The 17,513-nt window shown below is 35.4% G+C and overlaps 1 protein-coding gene across 4 annotated transcripts in view; it reads left to right on the top strand.

Moving 5' to 3' along the window:
* SPAST (spastin) overlaps positions 1 to 17,513 on the top strand; it is a 91,288-nt gene that overhangs the window by 10,918 nt on the left and 62,857 nt on the right. For 2 of the 4 annotated variants that reach the window (XM_027850575.1, XM_027850572.1), the window contains exons 2-3: positions 10,094 to 10,177; positions 11,483 to 11,566. In XM_027850575.1, the coding sequence (XP_027706376.1) occupies positions 10,094 to 10,177; positions 11,483 to 11,566 (168 nt within the window). Of the gene's footprint in view, positions 1 to 10,090; positions 10,178 to 11,482; positions 11,567 to 17,513 lie in introns of all 4 variants that reach the window. The other 2 variants (XM_027850573.1, XM_027850571.1) reach the window with 1 other exon arrangement.

Here is a 17,513-nt window from a genome sequence, read left to right as displayed (position 1 = left end):
AAGAATTGCTGTGCAGCAATGAGAGAGCCTGGTTGAGATTAGAACTTAAATTTTTAGTGGAATTAGTAAGCACTGTTTTATGACTTCTTCCGTTTGCATTCAGCAGTATATGAATGGAGCCAGGTGGATGGCAAAGTTGAAGTTTGGTGTTTTTTGAGTAGTGATAGTTCAAATGGGCATGGGATTCAAGGGTAGAGAATGCTTTGTAGTTGAACCGCTTTAACAATCAGGTCAAGACTTCAAAGGAATAAAAATGAGGTAGAGAAGGGAGTTTTAGAATGATTGAAAGTCACAAAGAATAGGTTTAGGAGGAATTAGGATGAGGAAGAGATGGAAAGCTAGATTGTGAGCAGAGAGAAAAAATTTAGTTCTGGATTATGTCAGTGAACAATTATGGGTGACGGTGATAGAATATAAGCTTCTTGGGATCAATAACTTAAATTTTTGTTATTGTATCCCCAGGTTTGTACCACAATACCTGGCACATACTAAATACTTAATAAATGCTTCTTGATTGAGATCAGGAGCATAACCATCTACGTGTTTGGCCAAGGTGAAATGAAGATGTAGCTCATGGAAGGTGAGGAGATTTAAGAGTTTGGAGTTCTGCATGCTTTGAGGAGATATTAGTGTGTATATTCAAGTTCCCAAGTATGAGGACAAGGGTTAGAAGTAAAGGAATACTGTGAACCAGGTGCTGAACCTCTTGAGCAAAGAAGGAGCAATCACTTAGGAGTTGGCAGATGAATTAAACAAGTATCTAGATAGGATGGTATAGATAGATGTATTAGACCTCATTGGAAAGAACTTGGTGAGTGGTGCTAGCAAAGGGAGGGTCTGAGGAGCTAGGAGTAATGAATATGCTTGTTTATTTTTTTGGTTCAGCGTGTTGAGTGGTCTGAGAGAAAGTGCACTTGATTTTGGAGAAGAGATCCAGGGATGCAGTGTGACCTATAGGGGAGCCAAATTCCTGTAAATATAAGAAGATAGATTATGAGAGGAGATTGTCTCTAAGACAAAGAAATATTGAAGTGAACAGGGATCTCATTGAAAGAAGAAGCAGAGTTCAGTAGAGACCCAGATGCTGGGTTTTGCCCAGATGGATTGAGATGAGAGACTGGAAAGTAGCAGCAGGAGAAGGGGGTTTTGGCCAGCAGGCTTGGTGTCTCAGAATTCAAAGGATTAGGAGAGGAAGTGAGAGTTTACTAGCCATAGTGAGGGAAGTAGTATCATTTGATTGGTGCTCCAGAGTACTATGATGATGGATTTTCTCTCAAGCACCAGGAAGGGAGATTGGACTGTTGAGCATATAGATTTATAAATGGTTGGTGACCATGTCTCCAGGGGCTGACTGAATTTATAGCTAGTTTTTTTTTGCCTCAGCCAAAGATATAGAGGGATGATACACAGGTGGAAATTTGCTTGAATGTAGAACTTAGCTTTGGCTCCTGGTCAAGCCTAGTGTTAGAGGCCCTACTTCTGTATGATGTTCTGGTGGCAAGTTTGGTGTCTTAGGCTCTGGTCCTAAAGGTGAACTCATTGATTATGGTGTGATGAGGCATTATTGTCTTTATCTTATGATTTGGTAAAGCAGGACAGAAAGTTAATAGTGTCTTTACTTTTATCAATAGGTTCCGGTTTTCAAATCTATTCCCTAGGTGGTCTGTAGCAAGCAAGGAACAACCACAGCATTTTTGTGGTGATAAAAAGCTGAGTATACATGTAGCCACCACATTTTGATGGAGTAAAGATGCTTTTAATCCCAAATTGGAGTAGATTTAGCCTCCAAGTATTGATAGATCTGGGGCAATAGATTCCTTGAGTATGCTCAGTAATCTAGTTCTAAACAGGAACCTTATATAACATTTTTCAAACATGAAATATAAACACTTCTACTTCAGTGATGTCACCTCTTGTGAAGAAATGAAGAAATAACCAGTAGCCAGCTGAAGAGAACCATTGAAGGGAGCCAGGTTGTACCTTTGTGTGCAAGCTTCCCTGTGGGCTTCACTCCAGATCTCCAAGTATGATTGATGTCTCTCTCTCTTCTCCCACTTTAAAAAAAATTTTTTTTATTATAAACTTTACAAATAAGAAACATAAACATTTCAATATGCAAAGAAGAATGGGATAGAGGATTGTATATGAAACTGAATTGTTAGTAAAATGTTTTTTGTTCGTTTATTATTAATTTATTTTAATTTATCAACAATCACTTCCATAAGATTTTGAATTTTAAGTTTTTCTCCTCCTCCCTCCCTCCACAAGACAGCATGCAGTCTGATATAGGCTATACATATGCATTCCTATTAAACATATTTTCACATTAGTGATGTTGTAAGGAAGAATTAGAGCCAATAGGAGCAATCACGAGAAAGAGAAAACAAAACAAAACAGAAGAAAAAAATAACAAATAGCATGCATCGATCTGCATTCAAACTCCATAGTTCTTTCTTTGGATGTGGATAGCATTTTTCATCATGAGACCTTTGGAGATGTCTTAGATCCTTGCATTGCTAAGATGAACCCAAAGACCCCAGCTTCTGGGACAAGAACTCACTATTTGACAAAAACTTCTGGGAAAACTGGAAAAGAGTATGGCAGAAACTAGGCATAGACCAAAATCTCACACATATACCAAAATAAAGTAAAAATAGGTTCATGATTTAGATATAAAGGCTGATACTATAAGCAAACTGGGAGAGTAAGGAATAGTTCAGCTATCAGATTTATGGAGAACAGAAGAATTCATGACCAAACAGGAGATAGAGAACATTACAAAATGCAAAATGGATAATTTTGATTACATGAAATTGAAAAGTTTTTGCACAAACAAAGCCAATGCAACCAAGATTAGAAGGAAAGTAGAAAATTGGGAAAGAATGTTTACAACCAATGTCTCTGATAAGAGCCTCATTTCTAAAATATGTAGAGAATTAAGTCAAATTTATAGGAATACAAGTTGTTCCCTAATTGATAAGTGGTCAAAGGTATGAACAGGCAGCTCTCAGATGAAGAAATTAAAACTACCTATAGTCATATGAAAAAATGCTCAATCACTGTTGATTAGAAAAATGCAAATCAAAACAACTCTGAGGTACCACATCACACCTATCAGATTGGCCAACGTGACAAAACAGGAAAATGATAAATGTTGGAGAAGATGTGGGAAAATTGGAAAACTAATGCATTGTTGGTAGAGTTGTGAAATGATCCACCCATTCTGGAGAGCAATTTGGAACTATGCCCAAAGGGCTATAAAAATGTGCATACCCTTTGACCTAGCAATATCACTTCTAGGGCTGTATCCCAAAGAGATCATAAAAATGGGAAAAGGACCCACATGTACAAAAATATTTATAGCAACTCTTTTTGTGGTATCAAAGAATTGGAAATTGAGGAAATGCCCATCAATTGGGGAATGGCTGAACAAGTTGTGGTATATGAATATAATGGAATACTATTGTGCTCTAAGAAATGATGAGCAGGCAGATTTCAGAAAAACCTGGAAAGACGTGTATGGACTGATGCTGAGTAAAGTGAGCAGAACCAGGAGAATACTGTACACAGTAACAGCCATGTTGTGTGATGACTAGCATTGATAGACTTAGCCCTTCTGAGCAATACAAGGATCTAAGACATCTCCAAAGGTCTCATGATAAAATTTTTAAAAATTGTATATTAGGTTTAACACAAACTGTCCTAACAAAACTGTCCTCATAACAAAGCTGCCCTGCTTATCTGAACTTCCTTAAGTTCTCTTATGTGTATTTTTAAATTTTTAAATTTCTGGGGTTTTTTTGGCATCATAATTATTACCCAGTACCTCCGCGCCCAAATAGAACCTCTTACTAGAGTACCAGTAAGTATAATCAAGCAAAACAAATAAACATATTACTTAGGTTTATAAACTTTATAAATTTTGAACCACTAGTACGTTGTTGCTCTGTCAGCAGTTGGGAGGCATTCTTAGTTATTAGTCTTCTAAAGATCATTGCATAGATCAATGTCTGGAGTCTATCAGAAGTATTTTCCTTTACATTCTTGTGGTCACTGTGTAAATACATCTTCTGATTCTGCTTATTACATTCTGTATCATGTCACACCTCTTCCCTTGAATGTGTCATATTCATTCTTTCTTTTTTTCATATACCATAATTTGTTCAGCCACATCTCAGTTGGTTGGGCATCCATTTTATTCCCTTTTTTTTTCACTACAGCAAAAAAGTACAGCTATAAATATTTTTGAACTTACGCATTCTTATCCTCTGTCTTTGACCTCTTTGGAGTATATGCCTAATATTGGTGTTGCTGGGTCAGAAGGTATGAACAGTTTAGTGGTTTTTTGAGCATAGTTCCAAATTGCTTTCCAGAATGGCTGGAATAATTCAGTTTTACTAACAGTGCCTTACTGTATTTCTTCTCCTGAAGCCCTTCCAGAAATTGATATTTTCCCCTTTGGTCATCTTTGCAAATTGGTTAAGTATGAGATAGAATCTCAGAGTTATTTTAATTTGCATTTCTCTTATTAATAATCGAGGGTCTATTTTCATGTGTTTTTTTTTTATAGCTTGCATTTGTTTCTTTTAAAAGCACCTGAACCCCAGACTTTTTTTCTTGTTGAATCTGTAAATTCTTTTCCTTTCATTGAAGTTCTGACTTGGTCTTGTGTCTTTCTGTCACCAGATCCTACATACACGTGGTTCCCTATAAAAACTGCATAGATAGACAAGTATCATTCCAGTTTTAGGTTCAACCCATTATGCCTCTGTGTTTGTATTTCTTCTCTTTTTTGACTTCTCTGTCAGGAGGACCTTTCTGAAACATGTGATAGTCTGTCCTTTAGAAAGATCTTACCTCTGATGATCTAATGTAATGATCTTATCATCTCTTTTGCCTTCTCTGACTCTCTTGCTATTGTTTGCTTTTCATTATCTTGAAAAATAAATTTAATAATATTCCTTCACACTACTCTGTAATGTTTTGCAGATGAGTTTGTACACTAAAACTAGTATTGCCTTGACTGTCACATCTCTTTCCTAGTCAAAAAAATGCCGGCATAGGCTGTTTCTGAGCTCTTTTGGACTACTTGTTGTGGTGATATTTTATATTATTTAAACTTTAAGAAATAGTGATATTCAGAGGCAATGTATATTACCCATTTCCAGTTTCTAAGAGTTAATAGCCTGTTTAAATAGGTCAGTTTGGAGACCCTTTTCATTGTATTTAGTATCTTGTTATCTTTTATTTTTCTGATTTTATGTTAATTTTTACTTTTGCTGTGACCAACTAATGATCTAGCTGCAAAGCAGCTGATTTTAAAACCTGTGCTTGTAACCAGTTGTTTTCCATCAAGATGTTTCGTTTTCACTTCTTGTGACCTGTTTCTATACAGTACCTTTAAGCTGTATTCTTGAAGAAAGTATGCATGACATATATAGGTGTGAATCTTCTGAAGTATCTACAAGCCATTAGCCACTTGGCTTTCTTAATTCTGAACAATATTGTCCAACATTTTTGTTTGCCCTGGCCTGTGCCCACCTTCATATTAGTATCATCTCCTAAAAAGTTATGTGATGACTTGGTCCTTAGAGGATATTGTTAAGTTCTTCATAGAATTTCTGTACTTCAGCTGCAAAAGATATTGGTGCAGTTTTGCAATCAGTCAAAAAAGTGCTTTGACAAAAAATGAGATTTAGTGGGTAGTTGATAAACTTGTCCCATGAAGTTCAAAATTCAATTTCTGTTCAACAGACATGTAATAGTAATAACCTAATTTTTATATCCCTTCATGGTTTAAAAAGAGCCTTTTGTAGTTAACTAAGTTGAACCTTACAGCAGCCTTATGAGATAGGCAGTGCTGTTAGCTAAATTTTATAGAAAAAGAAAATGATATTCAGAGAAATTAAATAATTTGGCCAATTCATGTACCTAAAAACTGGACTAGAACTCAGGTCTAATGATCGCAGTGCCCTTTTTGTAACCTCATAATTTTATTCTATGTTAAGTGCTGTTTAGGACCACAAACGTGAAAAATGACATAGACCTTGAAGAAGTTTACAGTCTATTGGGCAGGTGAAGGGGTGAGATATGTACATAATTATAATTTTTCAGTAGATGCACAGTGTCATTTGTATGTCTTCAACTGGTCCAGCTCACAACTGTTATGGGCCACTCCTTTTATGAGATTCTTGTTCATTTTTTTAATAAACCCCTCCTTTAATGATCTGTGTCATATATCTCCCTTCCTTTGGGTCTTTTGTGATTTTAGAGGCACAGTACAACATTGGGGCATCATGTTATAACTGAAATGCCAGTTAGACTATGATTGAGTGCTTAGGCAGCACTGGACTGTCATTAGAGATTGGAGCAGGGAAGTATCAAGGATTATATAATTTAGAGAATGAAGGGCTCCTCGATACCATGTAGTCTGAGCTCACAAATTTTGCACATGAGGGAACTGTGTTGAAGAGAGGCGAGGTGAATTGTGTAGGATTACCTGTTGAGTGGCAGTACCAACATTTACATGAAGGCATTCTGACTTCACATCCTGGTGGGTAGGAGAGCGGAGATTGGGGAAGACTTCATGGTGTTCAGCAGTCAAAAATGTGAGAGATCCTGCTGGGGACAGGGGATGGTATAGAACACATTTATGGATATTGGAGAAAGGACAAATTGGAGAATGGCCACTTTACTCTGGAATGAACAGAGAGAATGTGAAGTGGATTGATGTGAAATTAGCCTGGGACTTTGAATTTTTTTTTATATGCCATAGTCACTAGATAGCTACTGAAGGTTTTTTCCAAGTCTTTTGGAAATATTTTTTTCTGTTCTCCAGTCTTTCCTCTTGAGGAAGACGATTGGCCAGAATTCACAATTAAAGAAAAAGCCCTATATGAGGAACTAATAGGACTGACACATACACACTGCTGCCATATGAAAAAGAGTGTTTTTAAAATAAGCTGAATGTGTTTTTGAGGTTTCAGTGGTATTTGTACTACTTCTCCATAGACAGTTCTTAACTAATTCATTATGTTATTCACTTTTTTTTTTCATTTTGGCTATGCTTTAATTTCTGAAAATGAAATGGATAATAGCACTTAATTTTGGGATTCTATAGCTACGTAAGTTATTTAGAGTTGACATAGATTTGGTACGTAAATCATCACTGTTTGGGGAAATTTTCTCAGCTTTTTATTTTTGGCTAATTTTATTATTTTCCTTTAAAAGTGGTACAGTGACTTTAAAAAGTGATATAGTAATGATTTCTATATCTTGAAATTCTCATCTCAAATTTTGTCTTTGGGCAAACAGAACTTGTGATTCTGTTACTGGCCTTCTATTGATTATACCAGACTTTCTCTCAAGTAAAATATGTGTTATTACCATGTGTGTAATATGTCTCCCTTATTTCAAGGAGCTTAAAACCTTTTTTATAGGCATTTTACTTAGTCATTGAACAAATCTGGAAAAATAATAGCTTATTACTATGAAGGCCATTTCATATGTATAAAGAAACTGAAGTGTAAAGAGTCACTAGCAGAATCAAAGACAAAGTTTAAGTAACCTAGCTCATAATTTGATATCATAGACTTTGTAGCTTCGTTTTGTCATGTGGAATGATAGCTACAGTTTTGGTAATGAGTCTCTCATTGAACTATGGGAAAATAAAAAGTAGAAAAAAATTTGACTGTAATACAGGTGATAAAAGTTTTTTAAGTAATCAACAACATGTTTGGGTTTTGTATAGCTCCTAAAAGTAGCATAGCTCCTAAAAGAAGTAGACAAACATGAAATTTGATGTATGAAGGGGCAGATGATAGAGATGTGGTTTCACTACATAAAAGTATCTTCATTTTGAAAATAAAAGGCCATTACATTGTAAGATAGAGTGACAGTCATTTTCAGGTTAATACAGTACCAAAATTTCCAAGATTGAGTATCTAAAACTGTCATAGTTTTTCTTGGTAAATTATCTTAGTAAACTTAAGATAAATTTAATTTTTAATAAATTTTCTTGTAATTTTATAATTTCTCTATTTAAATCAACTTAATGCTTTTACTTAAATTTAAAACAACAAACTTCCAGTTAATCATGTTCACTCTTTATCCCTATTTTTCTTTTTCTTTTTTTCCTTTTGGTGAGGCAGTCGGGGTTAAGTGACTTGCCCAGGGTCACATAGCTAAGTGTCTGAGGTCAAATTTGAACGCAGGCCCTCCTGACTGCAAGACTGGAGCTTTATCCACTGCGCCACCTAGCTGCCCCTCTATCCCTATTTTTCAAAGTAGAAGTCAGAAATATCACACTTAGTGTATAGTTTAGGTATTAAACACCCAATTTAAGCTTAATTCATCTAGATATTATTCATTTATTTGTAAAGTTTTAAAATTCAAATAGTAAGGCAGTTTGTTAAAATGAAACCTGAATTACTTTTCTTTTTTAACTATAGTAACTGTACAATCACTAGTCTGCCAGGCATAGTAACTAGTAGTTTCTACTTCCAGAGGTATTACCCTGGGAATTTGGGGTTCTCAAGTACAAATTTAAGAAGTGATATTATTACCCTCTTTTAAATTGCAAAATAAACAGTTATTTAGTCCTGCAAGAGCTCTTTGAGAGTAGGGATTGTTTCATTCTTTGTATTTGTGCCCTCAGCACCTAGCACAGTACTGGCTTATAGTAGTTGTTTAATAAATGTTGATTGATTGAGTTGCTGTTGTGGAGAAAAAATGTAACTTTTATCAAATGTAGCTTTATCTACTTGTGGTAGCTCATCATTAACTTACATACAGTAAGCTCCTTAAGGTTAGGACTGTTGGTTTTTTTGTTTTGTTTTGTTTTGTTTTTGCTTAGCACATACCTTATAGGAGATGCCTAATGATTGTTTAATTGCATGGAATTTTTGTCATGCAGATCAAAGTTAAATCCTCTAACTTTCAGTGGGTTTCCCTGGCAAAAAATTAGATGACCATTTATCAGTTATAGGATTCTTTTTCACATATGGGTTATATTGGAAGGCCCCTGAAATCCCTTCTAACCTTGAGATTCTATACTAGAGATTCTGAGATGCTGTCCTTCGAGATTTTTTTCTAGGGCAGATTGAAGTATCATAGATTGTAAATTGACATGCTTTTGCTATATTGCAATAGCTTTCAACCTTTATTACCTGCAATGATCTATGGAATACCATTGAACCTTTTCAGCACTAGGATGGAAGAGCTTAAGCTGGAAGTGCAGTGTATGTTATACTGCTTGATAAATCACTCTGCTACCTCCCTGCTTCCATGTAATCTAGGCATGAGTTGACAGTAGCAGTGGTTACCCCTAGTGCAGAGCTGATAGTTGATTAGTGTAGCTTTGTTTTTATTGATATTATTGTTATTATTTACTACTGCCTTCCCTACTCCTGTGGCAATCCTGTCCCTAGACAGTTCTCTGATACTGCTTTTCTACCCAAAAAAACTTCTTTGTGCCTAATCCTTTGTCAGGGAGGTTGAGCTTATTACTATTTCTTAAATACAATTATTTAAGAAATGATGATAATAACAATGAGGAAATTATAATAACAATATCTTTCATAGTGCTTTTCTACTTCAAAATCCATTTCCTCAAGATAACCCTGTCAGGAAAGTAGTGGAAGAAATACTGTCTGCCAATAGATGGGGAAACGTAGGTTCAAAGAAAGCATGACTTGCCCATAGTCCCATGGTTAGTAAATGATAAAGCCAAAACTTAAACCCAGCTCTTCTGACTTGATCAGTATTCTTTCCACAGGATGATATCTTAGTTAAAACATTATATTTTATCTTGAATTATCTCGTAGAAGTTCTTATGATATAATCTTTAACATAATGAAACTGAAACTAGAAATGCCCCCATTAATTGTGTTAGAAAGTTTGCTTTTCATTACTGTTTGTGAAGCTATATTTGCAATTTATTTGCAACAAATTTGTTTGGATTTTCAGGTAATACATTATTTTGTATCTTTTTTTATTTAATTAAAAATCTCACTGAATTTCTTTCTCTGATTTATATAGTGTTTAGTATACTATTGGTGCTTAGTAAATATTAAATATTTCCGTTTTAAAGCAGGACAAAAGGATCAAGCTGTGGAATGGTATAAAAAAGGAATTGAAGAGCTAGAGAAAGGAATAGCTGTTGTAGTCTCAGGACAAGGTAAGGTATTGTTCTGGCTTGTTGTACATCTTTTTAACATTATGCTTATTTATGAGGTTTTTCCCCTCATGGTGCTATTCATTTTTCCCTTGTTAAAGTTAGAAACCAAAATTTTAATACATGCTCCCCTCCAATTAATTATATATAACAAAACAGGGAGCAGTGGGTATGTAAAATCCTAGAGTAATTCTTGTCTGACTTTGCAATAGATTTCAGAGACTCTGGGATTTGAATATGTCCTTTATTCATACACAGTATTGTGACCAAGTGACAATGAGTGAGGAAAGTATATCCATGAAAGAGAGGGGATGTTCATCAGTGTCAGAAGCTGCAGAGAGGTCAGGAAGATTGAGAACTAAGAGATTTAGCAGTTGAGAGAGTTTGGTGACCTTGGAGAGAGCAGTTTAAATTGAGAGATTGAAAGCCAGATTGCAAAAAGTTGAGAAGTAAATGGGAAGTGAAGAAGTGCAGGGAATGAGATTAGACACCATTTTTTCTGGGTGTCTGGCTGTGAAAAGGAGAAAGAGAGACAAGTAGACCGAGAGAGACAGGAAAACAATAGCGTGAAGATCAACTGAAGGGTTTTGTTTTTGTTTTTGTTCTTGTTAAGAATGGGGAGACCTGGGTAGATTCAAAGACTAAAAAGAAGAGCTGGTGAGTAAGGGGAATGAAGGTTAGTGCACGAAGGATGGTGGAAGGATCAAAGTCCTAAATAATACAGGAGGCAGAACCTGAAGGACCTGGGTCCACCTTGACAAAGAGCAGAACTGCTTCTTTGTCGGAACTAGGAAATGATGTACAGGGAGAAGAAATTGACGTTCACAAAAATAGATTCTTTTCTCCTTTCTGGAGGAGAGATGGTTTGAAAGAACTGTTCAGAAGATTATAAAAGAGGATCAAGTCAGGGAAGAATAAAAGGATTTCGGTACAACAATGAGATCCTGATGAAAATTAGTAACAAGAACTTTTAAGTAGACATGTTTAATGTGCAAAGCCCCCCTTTATTGATTACTTACTTTATGCTAATGGTTTAAAATAAGATTTTGAAAAAGTGACTTAAGATTTATTTCAAAAGATTTGAATAATGCCATAACAGGCCAACTCCCATTAATCAATGGCAAGGCATAATCTAAATTATTTTACTATACTTGAACTTTCTTATATTAACTACTGATTTAAATAATATTTTTTAAAAAGTTATTTCATAAAGTTATTAGATTTATATTGTACACGAAACTCTAGGTTGTATCTCTGTAAAGAGACAGATATTTTAATGAATTTTGATTTTTTTTTTTCTTCTCCTAGGTGATCAGTATGACAGAGCTAGGCGCCTTCAAGCTAAAATGATGACTAATTTGGTCATGGCCAAGGACCGTTTACAACTTCTAGGTACTGTTAATATTTTGGGCAGTGGACTTAATGATAGCTCTGTAAGTTTTAGTTTACATGAATTTAAAATTGTGATACCAATTTTTAAAATGTATAAGAACTCAGACTTTTAAGTTTAGCCACTTATAGCTACTCCCCCCAATCACCACTCAAAAAAAAATTAAGTAAAATTGTCTCAAAGGTTTTCTATTTTTATTACTCTTTTGTTTAGGTTGAGGTAAGGGGGAGTTGGGAGGAGAGTGATTTTTTCATTGGTAGTTTAAAAATAAAACTTTTGAGGGGCAGCTTGGTGGCACAGTGGATAGAGCACTGGCCTTGGATTCAAGAGGACCTGAGTTCAAATCTAGCATCAGACACATAACATTTACTAGCTGTGTGACCCTGGGCAAGTCACTTAACCCCAAATGCCTCACCAAAAAAAAAAAAACTTTTGAAAAGCAGTAAAAGAAGCTCTGCATTGCCTAACTACTGAGACATGTTTCCATAACTTAAGGACTATAAGGACTGTCTGCCTGCCTTAATCAATGTTACTCCCTTACCTCCCACCATAAAACACTTACGTTCTATATGTGCTTCATTCAGAATGATTGTTATTGCATCATTATTCAAAAAAACTGTATCAGAGAATGTTGTTGCAAAGCTGTCCTTTAATAAACCTACTTTTCTTGTTCAACTTTGACTTTATTAGTAACATGAAACATACAATGTGAGTAAAATAATGACTGATTTCCTGCTGTAACTTATAAAAACAGACAGTTATCATAGCAGTGACATGCTAAAACATGTTTCAACTTACAGTAGCAGAATGGATAATTTTAAGTAGGAGGTTGTGTCTTTTATTTGAAGTGTTGTGGTAGAGTAGGCTAACCATCTTATCAGATAAAATCCCATCCAGAGAAAGTTCCTTTGTTTCTCAGATTTATTCTTGATCAAAAGGTGGTTTATTTAGGGGAAAGAGTTTTAAGTGATACTGAGCTCTATATAATGTTCCTATGGGTGAAAATTGGTTGAAATTTAACTTTGGGCTTGAATTTTGTTGTAAGTAAACATTTTGATTTTCTACTTTATAATAAAATTCATTCCTTTTGTTTTCAGTCATTCACTCTACAGTCAGTATACCTTGTGATTACTATAAACTGTAGGTCTATATCCACATATGTAAAGACTTTTGGGAAGCCACTTGGGATAGTAGGTAGAGAGCTATCCTTGGAGTTTGGAGGCCCTGCGTTCATTTTCTGCCTTGATGTGTAATCCATGTTTCATCCTGGTAAAGGCTCTTGACCTCTATGAATCACAGTGAACCCACTTAGTAAGTTACAGATGAGCTGCTGTTCTTAATCAGAGAAAGGAGCTGCCAGAGATCCTCCCTAAGAGCAATTCCTTATGTGGATAAAATCAGAAGTCCAGGACAAAAAAGAAATTATAAGCCCAACTAAAATATTAAGCATTCAAACTTTTCTTTTATCAGAATATCAGTGAACACATTTAATTTTGTAATATGCTTTAGTGATATACCAACTTTAAGTAAATTATAAAAAAAAATTTCATTATGAAGTCATGGCTTTTTATTTTCCTTTAGTAAAGGAAATACTTTGGAGATAGAAATAAAGTAAAAACTTAGATTTAGGCATAAAGAATGAAAGGATACAAATGGTGAAGGAAGTTTTTTGTAGTGGTCTTGCTCATTCCAGGTAAAAGAAATCATTTTGTTTGGAATTCCTTGAGGTTGTAGTTTTTTTGGGTGGGGAGTGGGATACTAAGATATATAGCAATCCCTACATTAGTACACTTGTTTTTTTTTTTTTAAGGCAATTGGGGTTAAGTGACTTTCCCAGAGTCACACAGCTAGTAAGTGTCAAGTGTTTGGTCTGAGGCCAGATTAGAACTCAGGTCCTCCTGACTTCAGGGTGGTGCTCTATCCACTGTTCCACCTAGCTGCCCCTACATTAGTATACTTAACAAAAGCTGAATATGCTAGGCTTTTAAAAAATGATTTTAATAAATTTAGAGAACCATAAGGAATAATGATAAAGAAAACCAAAAAACAGGATAAGCTCTTCCATCCATTTCAGGACTTCACAGAAGGACTGCCAGAGTCCTGAGGAAGCTCTGAGCAGAGATAAAATGCAGAAGGCAGAGTACTTAAGCAGCATAGACCAAGAGCAGGGGCCAGATCAGCATCCAGTTCAGGAAATAAGGCTAAACCAGTACTCAGGCATTGAAGTGCACAGGTAGCCCACATCTAAGCCTCAGCAAAAGAAAGAACTAGGAGGGGTACTGAGAAGCAAACTACCAAGGGTCTTTCAGGGGTTTTGCTATCAGCAATGTACATCAGGTGGGGGCTTGTCAGGCTTACAGCAAGGGACAGAGTCAGGTCCAGGTTTGGAGTCACGTATAAGGAGGACATAGAAGGAAAACAAGCCAAAATCAGTCCAGCCAGAGCCAAAACCCAGGAATTCTTTCAGAAGATGGGGCCTAGTCTGAGTCACCAAGCTCAGAGCTGGCAGCAGGACTTGTCTATACCATCTAAGAGAGTGGGCAGGAGCTGAATCTGATTCATGTATAAAGCTTCAGTCCAAAAGCTGAGTCTGGAGTTATGAGTAAACAGAAGAAAATCACATAGTGAAAGAGTTCTGTGGCCTGAGAAAAGCCCAAGGTATAAACTCAGAATTTGAGAATAACTCCACAAGTCCAAGTAAGGCCTCAGAGAAAATAATGTCCCAGCCATAAGCACTTCAAGAATACCTGGAAGAAGTGAAATGAGATACAAAATTTAATTTTTAAGGAAATGACAACGAGGGAGGAAAGAATGACCAAGAGAATTAATAACTTAGAATATAAGGTTTAAATCTTACTTGGAATTGAACTCCCTGAAAATTAGAACAAGCTAACAGAAAGCGACAACTTTATGAGATGGGTGAGAAGTATTAAAACTAAATCATAAGATTGAAAAAAAGGAAGAAAACAGAAGGTACATACTATCAAATGATAGCATCTATAAAGTGCTTGAAGTTTTGCAAAGAGCTTGACTTATATTAACTCATTTGATTCTCACAACAACCCTGTCAGGTAGGTGCCATTATTATCTCCATTGTATAGATGAGAATTTTGTTGTTCATTTGTTTCAATTGTGTCTGACACTTTGTGACCCCACTTGGAGTTTTCTTGGCAAAGATACTGGAGTGGTTTCCCGTTTCCTTTTCCAGCTCATTTTACAGATGAGGAAACTGAGGCCAACAGGGTCATAAAGCTAGTAAGTGTCTGAGGCCAAATTTGAACTCAGGAAGTTGAGTCTTCTAGGTCTAGCACTCTTATCCACTGTGCTGCCTAGCTTCCCAATAGATGACAATACCAAGGCTGAAGGAAGTTAAGTAACTTGCGTGTCACACTGCTATTTAATGTCAGAAGTAGAATTTGAACTTTGGTCTTTTTAGCATTCTATCCAATATACCACCTAGTTGCCTTAAATAACTAGCGTTTATAAAGTGCTTTAAGCTTCACAAAGCACTTATTTTATATGATGTTCAAATAATATTGAAGCTGATGCTATTATTAAAATGAGGAAATAGGTTTGACAGAGGTTAAATGACTTGTCCAGGGTTGCATGGCCAATACATGGCTGAGGCAAGTTTTTAATTCAGGTTTTCCTGACTGTATGTCCTACGCTCTCTGTCCACCATGCCAACTAGCTGCCTCAAAAACAACTGACTTGGAAAGCAGGAAGAGGGAATATCAGAAAAAATAGATTGCTGAAAAATTATGTTACCTTCCCTAAAATATACCATATGTCAAGAAATCATAAAGGAAAGCTGACCCAATCTATTAGAACTGTTTAATGCAAAGTGAAAATAGAATCTATTAGTCATCTCATGAAAGATACCCCAAAGTAAAAAATCCCAGGGTTATAGCCAAGCTTTAGAGCATTCAAGACAAAGAAAAATTACTGCTAGCAGCCAAAAAGAAAGAGTTTAAGTACCAAGCAACCATAGTCAGGATAATACATACTTGCATTTGACACTATAAAGAAGAGAGAAACTTAGAATATGACATTTTAAAAGGCTAAAGATAAAGACTTGCAACTAAGAACAACCTATTTTGCAAAACTGATATAATACTACAGGGGGAAAAAAGTGAGCCTTTAATGAACGAAATAAAGGACTTCCAAAAGTTTGAAGAAGGCCAGAACTGAGTAGAAATTTTGAAATGCAAATGCAGGACTCAAGAGAAATGGTTAAAAGTAAATACATTTGATCCATTGGAAAGAATTACATGACAACAAATTGTTTATATATTAATAAAGGGAGAAGAAACAAGTATCACTTCTTAGTATCTTCAAGGGTCATAGAGAAAGTTAATACATTCAGAGAGCTTGGGGTGTGATCTTGATCTATTTTGATGGTCTTAGGAGAAATAAATGAAAGAGAAAAGGGATTGTACTGGAGAGAGAAAAGGAAAAAGGTGAGGGAACTCAGTATCGCACATAGTAGGGGAGCATTGGAGGAAGAATATCCAAACATGGAGGATGGGGTTTGGAGCATGCACATCCCAGCAACCTTACTTTCATCTGAACAAGGAAGGTTGACCACATTAAAACATTAAAAGTGTAGTGTAGACATTGAATTGAAAAGCAAAATAGGCAAGGATAGTAAGAGGAGAATGGAACTTTTAGGCGGAAGGATAGGGTCAGGGAATAGTTATAAGCAAAACAAACCATAATGTTGGAGGTTGGATTGTAAAAAACAGGTTAAAGGAAAAGAGTGTAGAGAACTGTGATTGGGTCTGAGGGAAGGAGAATAGAAGAGGAACAACAGAGTAGAAACAGACTGCTTCAGTAATCATTAGTGTTAAGAAGACTCCTCTTTTACCACCTTCTTGACAAGGTAAAGAGAAGAAAAAAACAAAAGGGACAAGATAGAAGGAAATTATACAATTAACAGTCATAGTCGTGAATGTTATAAACATGTAAGAGGATAGCAGAATAGATTAGAAGATGGAATTCAGCAAGAAACACATTTCCACAAGAAACACATTTGAAATATAAATTTCACACTGGAGGCACTGGAGCAGAATTTAATATGCTTCAGGTGAATTTTAAAAATCACAGGGAGGAATCCTAATTTTAGACAAGAAAACAATAAGAGGAGATAAGCAGAGTAACGGCATTATGATATTAAAGAAAATATATCAATTCTGTACTCTGCATTGTAGGACCAAGTAAGGCAGAAACTATTTATTCATTCGTTCATTTATTTATTTATTTATCTATCTATCTATCTAGAATTTTTTGGTTTGTTTATTTATTTATTTATTGCTGGTTTAGCATTCTAAATCCAGCATTTCTAGCTTAGAGACATACCCAGACATCTAACACCAGACAATTTAAACTAATGTTAGTGGGAATCTTGAACAGGGAAAAAGGTCACAATATGATAAAATACAGTTTTTGGTTAACATTCTGCCTTATTTAATAGAATAATAAAACTATTCAATTCTTTTTTTTTTTTTTTTTTTTTTACTCCCCTCAAGGATTCTTATAGAGTAATCAAAGGAATTTCCTCCTTGTGATCAGTACCTTCAAACCATTCAGGATTGGAATGATGGTACAGTGCTTAGAGGGGGTCACATAAAAAGTTGTGGATCTGAACAGTATTTTAGAAATTAGGAATGATAGATCTCTGGCAGTTACTGAATGGGAACAGAAAGAAACATATTTCTTAGTTATGCATGGCGTCTTTACTATGACCATGTATTTGGGTGTAAAAGCCACACAAGTGTAAGCAGATATGTTAGACACATCCTTTACTCCTCAAATGCGATAAAATTGTATTCAATAAAAGGATTTTGAATAAAGGATTTAAAATTAATTGGGAGACTAAATCAATATAATTTCTAGAACTGAAAGCCAAATTATAGATAGTTTTATCAAAGAAAATAATGAGACGATTTA

This window comes from Vombatus ursinus, unplaced genomic scaffold (assembly GCF_900497805.2).
Source record: "Vombatus ursinus unplaced genomic scaffold, bare-nosed wombat genome assembly UNPS02009062.1, whole genome shotgun sequence".
Taxonomy (NCBI): domain Eukaryota; kingdom Metazoa; phylum Chordata; class Mammalia; order Diprotodontia; family Vombatidae; genus Vombatus; species Vombatus ursinus.
Note: the sequence above shows the minus strand (reverse complement) of the source record. Positions and strands in the feature narration are given on the sequence as shown.